We start from the raw sequence: 15787 nt of genomic DNA, 5'->3' as shown, positions 1-15787 counted from the left end.
ATGTTTCAAATGAAGCAAGGATGCCATTGATGTTTCTTGCCATGTGCAAACTCAGTTTCCTCAGCTAAGACACATTCTTATTTCTTTCCCACTAATGTACATATAGCATGATGCTATAATCAACATAGCAAAATGTCAGCCACCCCTCTCCCTTGGCTGGACAGATCTCAATCACACAAGTCAGTTTTTCAGATGTTTTATTTCACCAATGCCTTGTCTTCTCACTTCTTGACCTTGCCCTGGGCTGCCACAGCTTCCATGGCCTTCCTCACGGTCTCTTCATCACCCAGGAACTGCATAGGCTTTGTAGGTTTCAGGTTGTCATCCAATTCATACACAATGGGAATCCCAGTCGGGAGGTTGAGTTCCATGATGGCTGCATCAGACATCCCTGAGAAGGGAGGGGTGGGGATAAGACACGTCAAACAAACAATGCCCTGCAGGAGCACCTCCACCTGTTCTCTCTCAAAACCAGATTTTGCAATAAGCTCACAAAATTGACTAGCATGCACTGTTTTTATTAGTGATAGTTTTTTGTGAAATACAAATTAGATCCCGGAAGCCTGAAGTGTACGTACACCTGAAGTGGTTCAGAACTACTGTAAAAATATTAAAGATATGAGATTGGGGCCGGAGGTTTAGCAAAGCTGGTAAATCATCAGCAATTATAAGATCTATCAACCAAAAGGTTATAAGTTCAACCTTTTTGAGTTAGCCTACCTCATTGTTTACCTAAACAATTTGAAAACAGCTTTAGCTGTGATTAGAGAAATTAGGTACCACTAAAAACAGGGGAGGTATTTTACGACACCATAAAGAAAAAAAGATCAGAAAATGCTGGGCAACCAAAAGGAAGGAGGAAGTCCTGACGGCTCTTCGGCATAAGAGGATAGAGGAACAGCACCCCCTGGACTCAAGCCCAACTTTCCATGGCACCTCCTTCTATTCTGTCTGTCTGTGTATTGTCTATACAAAGCGGCATTGAATGTTTGCCACGTATGTGTACTGTGATCCACCCTGAGTCCCCTTTGGGGTGAGAAGGGCAGAATATAAATAAAGTGTTGTTGTTGTTATGTCCTTTCTGTTAAACCAGTGGTTTCAAACCTGTGGGTCCCCAGATGTTTTGGCCTTCAACGCCAAGAAATCCTAACAGCTGATAAACTAGCTGGGATTTCTGGGAGTTGCAGACCAAAACAGCTGGGGATCCACAGGATGAGGACCACTGTGTTAAACCAAAGGAAGTAGTTAATTTTTACACACAGCTTCTGCTGAAGCCCTGCCATTGACCAAGCTAGGTAAAAGTAAAGGTTTCCCCTGACATTAAGTCTAGTCGTGTCTAACTCTGGGGGGGGGGGGGGGGGGTGCTCACCTCCATTTCTAAGCCGAAGAGCCCCTGTTGTCTGTAGACACCTCCAAGGTCATGTGGCCAGCATGACTGCATAGAGCACCGTTACCTTCCTGCACCACGAGATGCATAGCCAACCTTAAGAAATGGGGCTACAAAGTGGAATCCACGACATGCGAGTGTGGAGGAGAGCAAACCACAGACTACCTACTGCAATGCAATTTGAGCACAATGGAGGACCTTCTTGCAGCAACACCAGAGGCACTCCCAAGTGGCCAGCTACTGGTCAAAGATAATTTAGTATAATGCCAAGTGTGCAAACTTTGTGTTTTGTTTGTTTGTTTGTTTTTAATGCAATACAACTGTTTTGGTTTGCTCCTGACACAATAAATAAATAAAATAAATAACCTTCCTGCTGAAGTGTGACCTACTGATCTCCCATTTGTATGTTTTCAACCTGCTAGGTTGGCCAAAGCTGGGGCTAACAACAGGAGCTCACCCCTTTCACAGATTCAACTCCCAACCTTTTGGTCAGCAATGCTTTTGACACTAAATAAATAAATAAATGCATATTGCAAACTTGGTGGGAGGAGATGAAGTCTCGCAGGAAGCCATTAGGCTAGGACATGATGGGAATTGAAGACAAGCAGAAGTGGGTCACCTTGCCTGACCTCTACCGTTTGCTGCCTTTTCTTCCTCTCAAGCCTTCTTGGAATGGCTGTGACCTTTTAGGACAGGCCCATCCACAGAGGTCAGGGAAACAAAATCTCAGGGTGGAGGCAGCCGGGAGAAAGACTACCGCCCGGGCCTGAGAATAAGAAGACAGTTGCCAAGCCTGAGAAGGAGACCTCCCCTGCCGTCCTACCCTTAAATCTTGTAATGCAACTCCAGACTGGAAATAGCAACACAACCTTCAGCAGCCTGCGTGTCAAAGAGCACTGGGCTCTTTTATCAGCTGCTCAGGATTTTGCTTTGACACAGAGCACCCCATGTCGTCTGTCGCACTGCTGCTGACTCCATGTAAATTCACTGTCTGCTTATAGCCATTGATTTTTCACTAGTAAACTAGTCTTTTTATATTTTCACAAGCAAGAACATACTCCCCAGCTCTTCTTGCATATAGGGTTCCCTAATTTGAGTGTGAGCAGACCCTCCTTCTTTAATTCCATCTTAAAACATCTAGCAATACTATAATTTCATCATCATGTTTTTAGTGCAGTGTTTCTAAACCTTCCTAGAGCCATGACCCCTTAATACAGTTCCTCATGTTGTGCTGACCCCCAACCACAATATTATTTCCGTTGCTACTTCGTAACTGTAATTTTGCTACTGTTACGAATCGTCATGTAAATATCTGATATGGAGGATATATGTTCATTCACTGGACCAAATTTGGCACAAATACCCAATACGCCTGAATTTGAATACTGGTGAGGTTGGGGGAGGGATTGATTTTTGTCATTTGGGAGTTGTAGTTGCTGGGATTTATAGTTTGCCTACAATCAAAGAGCATTCTGAACTCAACCAATGATGGAATTGAACCAAACTTGGCTCACAGTACTCCCATGACTAACAGAAAAGACTGGAGAAATTTGGTGGATATTGACCTTAAGTTTTGGAGTTGTAGTTCATCTACATCCAGCAAGCACTCTGGACTCAAACAATGATAGATCTGGACCAAACCTGTCACAAATATTCAATATGCTCAAATGTGAACACTGGTGGAGTTTGGGGAAAATAGACTTGACATTTGGGAGTTGTAGTTGCTGGGATTTATAGTTCACCTACAATCAAAGAGCATTCTGAGCCCCACCAATGATAGAATTGGGCCAAACTTCCCACACAGAACCCGCATGACCAATAGAAAATACTGTATTTTCTGATGGTCTTTGACGACCTCTCTGATAACCCTTAAATCCAGAGAGCACTGTGGTCTCAAACCATCATAGATCTCAATCAAACTTGGCACAAATACTCAATACAGTAGAGTCTCATTTATCCAATCTTCACTCATCCAATGTTCTGTATTATCTAATGTAGTCTGCTTCGGATCCAATGTTTCAATACATTGCGATGTTTTAACGCTAAATTTGTAAATACAGTAATTAACTACACAATGTTACAGTGTACTGAACTGCTTTTTTCTGTCAATTGGTTGTAAAACATGGTGTTTTGGTGCTTAATTTGTAAAATCATAATATAATTTGACGTTTAATAGGCTTTTCCTTCCTTCCTTCCTTATTATCCAACCATTTTGCTTATCCAATGTTCTGCCAGCTCATTTGTGTTGGACAAGTAAGACTCTCCTGCATGCCCAAATGTGAACATTGGTGAGGTTTGGGAAAAATAGACCTTGACATTTGGGATTTGTAGTTGCTGGGATTTATAGTTCACCTATAATCAAAAACCATTCTGAACCCCACCAATGACAGAATTGGGTTAAACTTCCCACATAGAAAGGCATGATCCTCCCTCCAGCCTCATATGCTCTCCCTCGCCCACACATGTGCACCACTCTACCATGTGCTGAGCACACCTGCTCTCCCCTCCCTGCTTGGAATCTCAGAAACAGCCCTCCCCTTGGCTGAGAGAGGCTTTTGGTGGGAGGATTTGCTGTCTGTTTCCAAAAAGGAAGATAAGGACAGGTTGAGAGATCTTCAGCCTTTTTTGCCAAATGGATTATGAAGACCATCAGTGGTCCGTGTTTCTCAACCTGGGGGTCTGGTGGTCTTTGGCAACCCCTTTGAAACCCCCTCACGACCCTCCCCAGGAATCCTGACCCCCAGGTTGAGAAACACTATTTTAGTTCTGGCCCAACTTGCCTGTCTGAATGCATCTTCCCTTATGAACCTGGTAGGACTTTAAGATTGTCTGGGGAGGCTCTACTCTCGATCCCGCCTCCACACAAACACGCTTGGTGGGGATGAGAGACAAGGCCTTCTCAGTGGTGGCCCCTCAGTTATGGAACGCCCTTCCTGGGGACATTAGATCGGCCCCCTCCCTCTTAACATTTCAGAAGCGAGTCAAGACTTGGTTGTTTGAGCAAGCATTTGAAAATGCAAGGTAAAAGACTGGAGACCTCAGTACACTCCTTCTATACCTGGGACATCGTCCTCTTCCACCAAGCACACAGCTTTGGGAGGGATGCACATGGAGCGGTGAGGGAGGAAGGGGACACCCACCTAGCTAGCCAGATCAGCCGAATCAACCCTGGAGATCAACAGGGTGACAGATGTCGCAGCCAGAACGCCCTCACATTGGAGTACATAGATCAGATTGGGGTGCAGTGTAGGGGAGACGGGGATAGTTGATGCATATATCTATGGCTACCTGTATATTTGTATTTTATTTTAAGATGACTAGATGTATGTTGTATGTTGTGTCTGCACTGTCTGTTTTTGATAAGGCCAACTGGCTAATCAATAAAAAATGGTTGTTGTTGCAAGGTAAAAGACATAGGAATTGGAACGACTGGACGACGAGATGGGACAATGTTTTTTTATTAAGAGATGCAAAGGATCTATCTTTTAATATTCTTATTATGGTTTTATATTATACTAGCCGTCCCCTGCCACGCGTTGCTGTGGCCCACATGGGGGGTTCTGTGTGGGAGGTTTGGTCCAATTCTATCGTTGGTGGGGTTCAGAATGCTCTGTGATAGTAGGTGAACTATAAATCCCAGCAACTACAACTCCCAAATTTCAAGATTCTATTTTCCCCAAACTCCACCAGTGTTCACATTTGGTCATATTGAGTATTCCTGTAGAGTTTGGTCCAGATCCATCATTGTTTGAGTCCACAGTGATCTCTGGATGTAGGTGAACTACAACTCCAAAACCAAAGAACACTGCCCACCAAACCCTTCCAGTGTTTTCTGTTGGTCATGGGAGAACTGTGTGCCACGTTTGGTTCAATTCCATCGTTGGTGGGGTTCAGAATGCTCTTTGATTGTAGGTGAAATATAAATCCCAGCAACTACAACTCCCAAATGACAAAATCAATTTTTTTGAGTGAAGGACATACATGGGTTGTTAGGTGTCTTGTGTCCAAATTTGGTGTCAATTCGTCCAGTGGTTTTTGAGTTCTGTTAATCCCACAAACGAACATTACATTTTTATTTATATAGATTTATTTTTATTTATCGTGTCAGGCAACCGAACAGCTGTATTACATTTTTGACAGAACAAACAAACAAACATACAAAAGACACAGAGTTTGCAAGCTTGGTAGTTGATTAAATGTCCTTTGACCAGTATCTGACCACTTGGAGTGCTTCTGGTGTTGCTGCAAGAAGGTCCTCCATTGTGCATGTAGCACATATTATATGCTAATGTTTTACAATGTTTTATGGTGTTTTGGGCATCGAATCGTTGCCATTGTAAACTGCCCTGAGTTGCCTGAGGGATGAGAAGGGCGGAATACAAATACAGTAAATAAATAAAGAATAAATAAATAATTTTTGAGAATGGCGATCCCAAAGATCTGAAATGTATGCACTATTTTTTGTGTGCTTGTGGTTGGCCTTACACAAATAGGGATTATAGGGGGGGGGGGGGATTCTGATGGTCAGCATGACTACCTTTCCCTTCCATAGGGGAAGAGGCCCTATGCTATTCAGAAGTGTTTCCTGCAGCAAGACAGAAGCCATAAAGGTCCGAGTGAAAATGAGTCTGGGTGCTTAACTGGGAAGCCACAGCCCTGGCCATCAGCCTAACTAAAGGTCACCTGTAAGTGATATAGCTTTTCATGATGGTGGGCACAGCCGTCTTTTCTGATACCCTGGCCTCAGCGACGCTCCGCAAGCATCTCCAACTAAACCAGTCTTTGAAGGTGTGCTCATCTTATGGTTTCACACCCTGGAACCCATCAGGTTGGTAATTCAATCACATTACAACACTGGTAATGGGGCAAGATTTTTGACCATTTCTACTCCCTGGCAGCCACCTCTCCACAAAAGTCAACATTGACACTGAAATACAACACCACTTGAGCTCTGGGAATGCAGCATTTCCTTGTTGTTTGAGTGTTCCTCTTTATTTACTGTCCTGACTTTGGCCGCCTTGATTAGCACTGAATGGCCTTGCAGCTTCAAAGCCTGGCTGATTCTTGCCCGGGGGAATCCTTTGCTGGGACGTGTTAGCAGGCCCTGATTGTTTCATGTCAGGAATTCCCCTGTTGTTTGAGTGTTCCTCTTTATTTACTCTCCTGACTTTGGCTGCCTTGATTAGCACTGAATTGCCTTGCAGCTTCAAAGCCTGGCTGATTCTTGCCCAGGGGAATCCTTTGTTGGGAGGTGTTAGCTGGCCCTGATTGTTTAATGTCAGGAATTTCCCTGTTGTTTCAGTGTTCCTCTTTATTTACTGTCCTGAATTTATAAGGTTTTTTTACTACTGGTATTCAGATTTAATTCCAAACAGGATTCAGACAGGATTCGAAGCTGCAAAGCCATTCAATGCTAGTCAAGGTGGCCAACTGCAACATTAAAAAACTCTAAAATCAAAACAGTAAATAAAGAACAACACTAAAAAAACAAGGGGGAAATCCAGACAGGAAACAATCAGGGCCAGCTAACACCTCCCAACAAAGGATGCATCCAGGCAAGAAGCAGCCAGGCTTTGAAGCTGCAAGAGCATTCGATACTAAGCAAGGTGGCCAATTGCAACCCCACTTGCCTAATTTCCAACAGACCTCACAACCTCTTTATTTACTGTCCTGACTTTAGAGGGGTTTTTTTAAAATACTGGTAGCCAGATTTAATTCCAGGCAGGATTCAATGCTAATTTTATAATAATTATATATTTTATTTTATTATTTGTATTATTTATAATTATTATTTATATTATTTTTATATTTATTATTATTATTTATATTATTATTTTTATTATAATATAATATAAATAATTATTATTTATATTATTATTTTTATAATAATTCAATGCTAATTCAATGCAAATCAAGATAGCCAACTGCAACATTCCCACCTGCCTCAAGCAGACAAGAGTTATTTCTTCCATCCTGGACATCCCACTTGCCTAGTTTCCCCACTTGCCTAGTTTTCAACAGACCTCACAACCTCTGAGGATGCCTGCCATAGATGTGGGAATAACGTCAGGAAATAATGCTTCCGGAACATGGTCATACAGCCCGGAAAACTCACAGCAACCTAGTCCCATCTCTCCTTGGTGGCTTCTCTCCCTGAAGGTTTCAATACAGATGGGATGGATGAATACTGGTGCTGTATGTTCAAGGTGCTGCACAGGTTGACCCTTACCTTCCAAGTGCTTGACTATCCCTCGAAGGCTATTGCCATGGGCAGCAATGAGTACTCTCTTGCCAGCTTTGATCTGAGGAGCAATCTCATCATTCCAGAAGGGCAAGGCGCGGGCAATGGTATCCTTGAGGCTCTCACAAGAAGGCAGTTCTCCAGATTTCAAAGCAGCGTAACGCCGGGCCTGGATGGTGCAAAGGAAAAGAGGGCATGGTTAAATCTTCTGGAGCAGGCATGGGCAAACTTGGGCCCTCCAGGTGTTTTGGACTTCAACTCCCACAATTCCTAACACCCTGGAGGGCCCAAGTTTGCCCATACCTGTTGTAGATGATGTTGGATCTGAGAATAAAATAATAAATATCTATATAAATAAAAATGTAATGTTCTGGGTTGTTGTAGGTTTTTTCGGGCTGTATGGCCATGGTCTAGAGGCATTCTCTCCTGACGTTTTGCCTGCACTTTGGCAAGCATCCTCAGAGGTAGTGAGGTCTGTTGGAACTATGTAATGTTCATTTGTGGGATTAACAGAACTCAAAAACCACTGGACGAATTGACACCAAATTTGGACACAAGACACCTTACAACCCAATGTATGTCCTTCACTCAAAAAAACGATTTTGTCATTTGGGAGTTGTAGTTGCTGGGATTTATAGTTCACCTACAATCAAAGAGCATTCTGAACCCCACCAACGATGGAATTGAACCAAATTTGGCACACAGTTCTCTCATGAACAACAGAAAATACTGGAAGGATTTGGTGGGCAGTGTCCTTTGGTTTTGGAGTTGTAGTTCACCTACATCCAGAGAGCACTGTGGACTGAAACAATGATAGATCTGGACCAAACTTGGCACAAATATTCCATGTGCCCAAATATGAACACAGCGAGTTTGGGGGAAATAGACCTTGACATTTGTAGTTACTGGGATTTATAGTTCACCTACAATCACAGAGCATTCTGAACTTCACCAATGATGGAACTGAACCAAACATGGCATACAGAACTCCCATGTGGGCCACAGCAATGCGTGGCAGGGGACGACTAGTAATAGTAATAATAATAATAATACTTTATTTATATTCCTCTTCTGGACTCAGGCTGGAAATACCAGTTTCAGATGGAAGGGGACAGGAAACAAGAATAAATATATTTCCATTAGTGTAAGATTATAGCCTATATGAGTCAATTTTGACTCATTGCAACCCTAAAAATGTCAGACCTCTAAGGCTGGATCTACACTGCTATATAATACAAATTATCAAAGCAGATAATCCACATTATAAGAGTCTATATTACCATATATTCCAGTTCAAAGCAGATAATCTGAATTTTCCATGGCAGTGTAGATGGTGATAGTGGACTAAATAAATATTGCGAATCACAGAAGTGATCACGCTTTTCCAGTTTCACACTGGCATGGGAAAACATGGAAGTTGACAGTAATATAATCAGGACGAGAGCTTATGGATAGGAGTCCAAACCTACCAATCTAGAATAATCCTCTTTATAATTTTAGGAAATTAAAGGAAGGGCAGAGGGTTTAATCTATAAACTGCAGAACTTGCTGACTAGAAAGTCGGCGGTTCAAATCCGTGGGATGGATGAGCTCCCGTGATTAGCCCCAGCTTCTGCCAACCAAGCAGTTCAAAAACATGAAAATATGAGTATTATTTATTTATTTATTTATTTACGACATTTACATGCTGCCGTTCTCACCCCAAAAGGGACTCGGAGCGGCTTACAAGATATATATACATACAATATATTATATTATTAGCATAGTACAATATAAGTATTATATAGCACTATATTGTACTATACCATTATATTGTAATATTATGAGTAGTAAACATTATTATATATTACTATATTGTACTATACCATTATATTGCAATATTATGAGTAGATCAATAGGTACTGCTTCTGCGGGAAGGTAATGGCGCTCCATGCAGTCATGCTGGCCACGTGACCTTGGAGATGTCTATGGACAACGCCGGTTCTTTGGCTTAGAAATAGAGATGAGCACCACCCCCCAGATTCGTACATGTCTAGACTTAATATCTAACCTTTACCTTTACTAAAACCCAACAGCTTTATAAAAAGCAGATTCTATTTGTTATCGTCTGGTGCAATTAGTTCTCAGGTGCAACACAGTTTCCATTCTCCACATTATAAATCACCGTAGTCAATGGTGGATAATGAAAGGCATATGAATTGTGTATAATAATATTATTGCATGTGACAAATAAACATAATATACAGAATCTGATTTAAAATAGACTGCATTACAGATGGATAGACTTTTTTTTTACATTAAGTAAATGAATGAGTACCATGGATCAACCAAAGCTATGTAGTCCTAATATACCTAGCTTTGTGTTGTTGAAGGCTTTCATGGCCAGAATCACTGGGTTGTATGGCCATGTTCCAGAAGCATTCTCTCCTGACGTTTTGCCTGCATCTATGGCAGGCATCCCACAAGGATGGTAAAACATCAAAAACATCCGGGCGTCCCTTGGGCAACGTCCTTGCAGACGGCCAGTTTACTCACATCAGAAGCAACTTGCAGTTTCTCAAGTCGCTCCTGACATGAAAGAAAAAAACAAGAGCTGGAAAACTCACTGTTGGGAACAGGGCTATCCCAAAATGTTTTGCCATTTGCCAGCCCACTGTGGTTTATTTTCTTGTGTTTAAATTATTGTGATTTTATACTGTAGATGTTTATTTATATTGTTCTTTGCATTTTTATTTTATATCTTACTGTCATTGTATGTTGTTTATTTGCATTGTTGTATCGTTGGGCTTGGCCTCATGTAAGCTGCCCCGAGGCCCTTTGGGGAAGATGCTGGTGGGGTATAAATAAAGTTTATTATTATTATTAATTATTATTATTATTAATCTTAACTAAGATAGAGAGGTTTTGGAGAGCCAGGCTTGGTTGCAAAGCGTATACAGGTTTGTGCACTGACCTTGCTGATGATTTGATAGTAAGGGTGGTTTTCATCCATGTTTATTTATATTGTTTTTTGTATTTTATTTTTATTTTATATTTTACAGTTGTTGTATGTTGTTTATTTGCTTATTTGTTTATTTGATAGTAAGGGTGGTTTTCATCCATGTTTGTTTATATTGTTTTTTGTATTTTATTTTTTTATATATATATTTTACTGTCGTTGTATGTTGTTTATTTGCATTGTTGTTTTATTGGGCTTGGCCTCATGTAAGCTGCCCCGAGTCCCCTTGGGGAGAGGCTTTCAAAGGCTTTCATGGCCGGAATCACTGGGTGTTGTAGGTTTTTTCGGGCTATATGGCCATGGTCTAGAGGCATTCTCTCCTGACGTTTCGCCTGCATCTATGGCAAGCATCCTTAGAGGTAGTGAAGTCTGTTAGAACTAGGAAAAAGGGTTTATATATCTGTGGAATGAGCAGGGTGGGACAAAGGACTCTTGTCTGCTGGAGCTAGGTGTGAATGTTTCAACTGACCACCTTGATTAGTATATAATGGCCTGACAGTGCCTGGAGCAAACTTTTGTTGAGAGGTTATTAGATGTCCTTGTTTGTTTCCTCTCTGTTATTGTGCTGTTGTAATTTTAGAGTTTTTTAACAACAGAGAGGAAACAAACAATGACATCTAATCACCTCTCAACAAAAGATTACTCCAGGCACTGCCAGGCTATCAAATGCTAATCAAGGTGGTCAGTTGAAACATTCACACCTAGCTCCAGCGGACAAGAGTCCTTTGTCCCACCCTTGTCATTCCACAGATATATAAACCCTCTTTCCTAGTTCTAGCAGACCTCACTACCTCTGAGGATGCTTGCCATAGATGCGGGTGAAACGTCAGGAGAGAATGCCTCTAGACCATGGCCATATAGCACGAAAAAACCTACAACAACCCTGTATACAAGTTTGTGCACTCACCTTGCTGATGATTTGATAGTAAGGGTGGTTTTCATCCATGGGGGGCGGTGGGATGTCATAGGAACGCCTCCAGATCTTGACCTGCTCTTCCCCGTGCTTGGCTGCCGTCTCGGCCTTGTTGAGTCCGGTCAGGCCCCCGTAGTGGCGCTCGTTGAGGCGCCAGGTGCGCACCACGGGCAGCCACATCTGGTCGATGCCATCCATGATGTGCCACAGTGTGCGGATGGCCCTTTTCAGCACGGATGTGTAGCAGATGTCGAACTCGTAGCCGGCATCCTTGACAGCTTGAGCTCCACGCTTGGCTTCCTCCGTCCCTTTCTCGCTCAGCTCAGCATCAAACCAGCCACAGAATCGGTTCTCCTGGTTCCAGGTGCTCTCCCCATGCCTCACAATCACAAGCCGGTGGGTTGGCATTTTTCTAGTAGAGAGGAAGACTGTGGCAACCTCAACGGTCAGAGACAGACAACCTTGGCCCTGAACCACCCAGACCATTTATACTCCTCTCTCCTTAGTGTCCCACCTTCACCCTTTGGGACCAATCTACTCCATTTGGGAGAAGACTGACAGCAGCAGATAGCCATTCATGGAGAGTGAGATCATACATCTTCCACTCTGGCTGAAATCCCATTTTGCATATGATAGAAATGAAGAGGCTTCCCCTCCCATTTAGTCCAGAAATAGCTGGAAAGGCTGTGACCTTTTCTCTGAGCAGCCTGGATGAGAAACAGAGATACTCTGGTCTCTCTCAAAGGGAAGGAACGTTGTTCAACTCCAACTTACCTTCCGGGCAATACGCCGCCCCAGGCTCGAAGCAAAGCCTTGGAATGGATTACCATGCTACCGCCGTTGCAGTTTGTCTCTTGGACGGATGGTAGCCTGGAAGCATTACCTTTCAGACCATTACTCCCAGCATCCCTCAGCCAGCATGGCTACTCGGAGTTGTAGTTCAGAAAGGTAACTTTTTCCAAGCCCTCACCCACCAGGCTAGAGAAATGCAAAAGTTGGAACAGGGTGAGAGCACGACAGTATCTTATCGGCCATTCAACTCTCAAAGCAGAAGAGTTGGGAAATGTGCCATTATTGGGAAAGAACAGTTCACATAATCCCTCTCCATTGGCTGGGATTTCAGGGCTGGCAGGAATTTCTGCCCAATGGCATCCCGATGGCCACTCATCCTCCTCATCACTGAGATTATGCAACGCTTCTAAATACATAAAGAAATGCAACGAAGCAATTGTAACGATATATTTGGGATTGACATTGTTGGCCACCTGTCAAAGCCTGCAGCCAAGTGAGCAGGTACTGAAGCAGCAAAGAACAAGGGGCCCCATTGAAAGCATCCTTCACCAGTCACCTTCTTTATAGACTCTAGAGCAGTGTTTCTCAAACTGGGGGTCCGGACCCTTGGGGGGGTCTTGAGGGGGTGTTAGAGGGGTCACCAAAGACCATCAGAAAACACAATATTTTCTGTATTGTCAAAAGCTTTCATGGCTGGAATCACTGGGTTGTTGTAGTTTTTTTCGGGCGATATGGCCATGTTCTAGAGGCATTCTCTCCTGACGTTTCGCCTGCATCTATGGCAAGCATCCTCACAAGCTCTGAGGATGCTTGCCATAGATGCAGGCAAAACGTCAGGAGGGAATGCCTCTAGAACATGGCCATATAGCCTGAAGAAACCTACAACATCACAGTATTTTCTACTTTTTTATTTTTTATTATATATATATATATATATATATATTCCTCCCCTCTCTCTCCGTCAAGCCCCCCTCTCTTCCCCAGCTTTCCCCCCCCCCTCTTTTCCCCCTTTGAAAATTTTAACCTTGTAATTTGTAAATATTTAATCTATATAAATAAAAATGTAATGTTTGTTTGTGGGATTAACATAACACCAAATTTGGACACAAGACACCTCTCAGGCCAACGAGTGACCATCACTTATAAAAATACTGGAAAACACAGCAGAAGGGACTTAAAAAGGCAAAAAATAAAAAAAATACACGAAGAAGAAGATTAATAGAATCATAGAATCAAAGAGTTGGAAGAGACCTCATGGGCCATCCAGTCCAACCCCCTGCCAAGAAGCAGGAATATTGCATTCAAATCACCCCTGACAGATGGCCATCCAGCTTCTGTTTAAAAGTTTCCAAAGAAGGGGCCTCCACCACACTCTGGGGCAGAGAGTTCCACTGCTGAACGGCTCTCACAGTCAGGAAGTTCTTCCTGATGTTCAGATGGAATCTCCTTTCTTGTAGTTTGAAGCCATTGTTCCATGTCCTAGTCTCCAAGGAAGCAGAAAACAAGCTTGCTCCCTCCTCACTGTGGCTTCCTCTCACATATGTATACATGGCTATCATATCTCCTCTCAGCCTTCTCTTCTTCAGGCTAAACATGCCCAGTTCCCTAAGCCGCTCCTCATGGGGCTTGTTCTCCAGACCCCTGATCATTTTAGTCGCCCTCCTCTGGACACATCCCAACTTGTCAATATCTCTCTTCAATTGTGGTGCCTAGAATTGGACACAATATTCCATGTGTGGTCTAACCAAGGCAGAATAGAGCATGGGGAGCATGACTTCTCTGGATCTAGACCAGGGGTCCTCAAACTAAGGTCCGGGGGCCGAATGCGGCCCTCCAAGGTCATTTACCCGGCCCTCGCTCAGGGTCAACCTAAGTCTTAAATGACTTGAAAGTACATAACAACAACAATCCTATCTCATCAGCCAAAAGCAGGCCCACATTTCCCATTGAAATACTAATAAGTTTATATTTGTTAACATTGTTCCTCATTTTAATTATTGCATTGTTTTGAAGTGTTTTTTACACTACAAATAAGATATGTGCAGCGTGCATAGGAATTCATGCTTTTTTTCAAATTATAACCCGGCCCTCCAACAGTTTGAGGGACTGTGACCTGGCCCTCTGTTTAAAAAGTTTGGGGACCCCTGATCTAGACACTAGACTCCTATTGATGCAGGCCAAAATCCCATTGGCTTTTTTTGCCACCGCATCACATTGTTGCCGCATCACATTATGGACTCTGGGTCTTGTAATTTAAGCACATTTGGATAGCTACACAATTCCCATCCCTGTAGTAAAGGTAAAGCTTGCAATAACACACACATAATATATACACCACACAACAGTCGGAGCACTTAGCCATGGGCCACAAGGTGGCACAATTCCACATGCTTTTACCAGGAAACTATGATGAGGTTCAATATATTGTCGCAGGCTTTCATGGCCGGAATCACTGGGTTGTTGTAGGTTTTTTCGGGCCATATGGCCATGTTCTATAGGCATTTTCTCCTGATGTTTCACCTGTATCGAAACGTCAGGAGAAAATGTCTTTAAAACATGGCCATATAGCCCGAAAAAACCTACAACAACTCTATGATGAGGTTATATTCATTCCAAAGGAACACTATCTGTTTTCCTTTCCTTTTATAATAGAAATCGCTATTTGGTTTGTTAGGTCCATATGCTATGAAAAATGATGGGAGTAGTTTTATCTTTCCTTCTGCTAAAAGATACAAGAACAATTTTTTTTTTTTGCTCCTGAACTGAAAGCTTTGTTTGCCCTCATTTGAACTTTGAACAAGTTCTGTCCTATCCAATCAAGGCCAACATGTCCGCATTATCTACTAACGAAAACAAATCATTGCAAGTTATTCATAAAAAAAAAACATTCTGCATAAACACATGCCTATTACTCACCAGAGGATTAACGTCTTCCCTTCTGTGTGTGTGTGTGTGTGTGTGTGTGTGTGTGTGTGTTGTCAAAAACAGCTATGCCAACAGGCAGGGCTTGCTGAACAGACTCCTCCTCCTCTGATTGCTCTTTGCACCTTGGTGACTTTGGAAGGCTGGAAATCAGGTCCCATGAGCCTGCTTTCCTTCAATACTTTAATTACTTAGGCGATCCCTCATTGTCCGAGTAGGATAATCCTCCAGGGTGGATCCATGGGTGACTGTGGAGCCCTATTCTTGATCTGCATCTTCTCCCACAGTAAGGGCATCGGTTTCCAGGTGGAAGGCAGTCCTGATTGGGGCTGGCTTGACGCACCTTCCTCTTGGCACATTTCTCTCTTTCACCCTCCATTCGTGCCTCTTCAAATTCTACAGCACTGCTGGTCACAGCTGACCTCCAGCTGGAGCGCTCAAGGGCCAGGGCTTCCTAGTTCTCGATGACTATGCCAGAGTTTCTAAGGTTGGCTTTGAGCCCATCTTTAAATCTCTTTTCCTGTCCACCAACAT

General features: G+C 42.9%; 1 protein-coding gene across 5 annotated transcripts; it reads right to left on the bottom strand.

Annotated features, from left to right (window-relative positions):
* Positions 1–180: 180 nt before the first annotated feature.
* PGAM2 (phosphoglycerate mutase 2) lies at positions 181–15339 on the bottom strand. Of its 5 annotated transcripts, XM_060787249.2 has the most exons (5): positions 15248–15339; positions 12314–12517; positions 11534–11951; positions 7617–7797; positions 181–391 (listed from the first exon to the last, which is right to left on the bottom strand). In XM_060787249.2, exons 2-5 carry the CDS (start codon positions 12367–12369, stop codon positions 222–224), a joined length of 825 nt encoding a protein of 274 aa, XP_060643232.1. In that variant the 5' UTR covers positions 12370–12517; positions 15248–15339; the 3' UTR covers positions 181–221. The 5 variants fall into 5 exon arrangements, with proteins under 5 accessions (XP_060643232.1, XP_060643235.1, XP_060643234.1 ...); XM_060787252.2 differs by lacking the exon at positions 12314–12517 and having other exon boundaries at positions 15248–15322; XM_060787251.2 differs by lacking the exon at positions 15248–15339 and having other exon boundaries at positions 11534–11967; positions 12314–12564.
* Positions 15340–15787: the final 448 nt, after the last annotated feature.

Source organism: Anolis sagrei, chromosome 7 (assembly GCF_037176765.1).
Source record: "Anolis sagrei isolate rAnoSag1 chromosome 7, rAnoSag1.mat, whole genome shotgun sequence".
In the NCBI taxonomy this organism is placed as follows: Eukaryota; Metazoa; Chordata; class Lepidosauria; order Squamata; family Dactyloidae; genus Anolis; species Anolis sagrei.
Note: the sequence above shows the minus strand (reverse complement) of the source record. Positions and strands in the feature narration are given on the sequence as shown.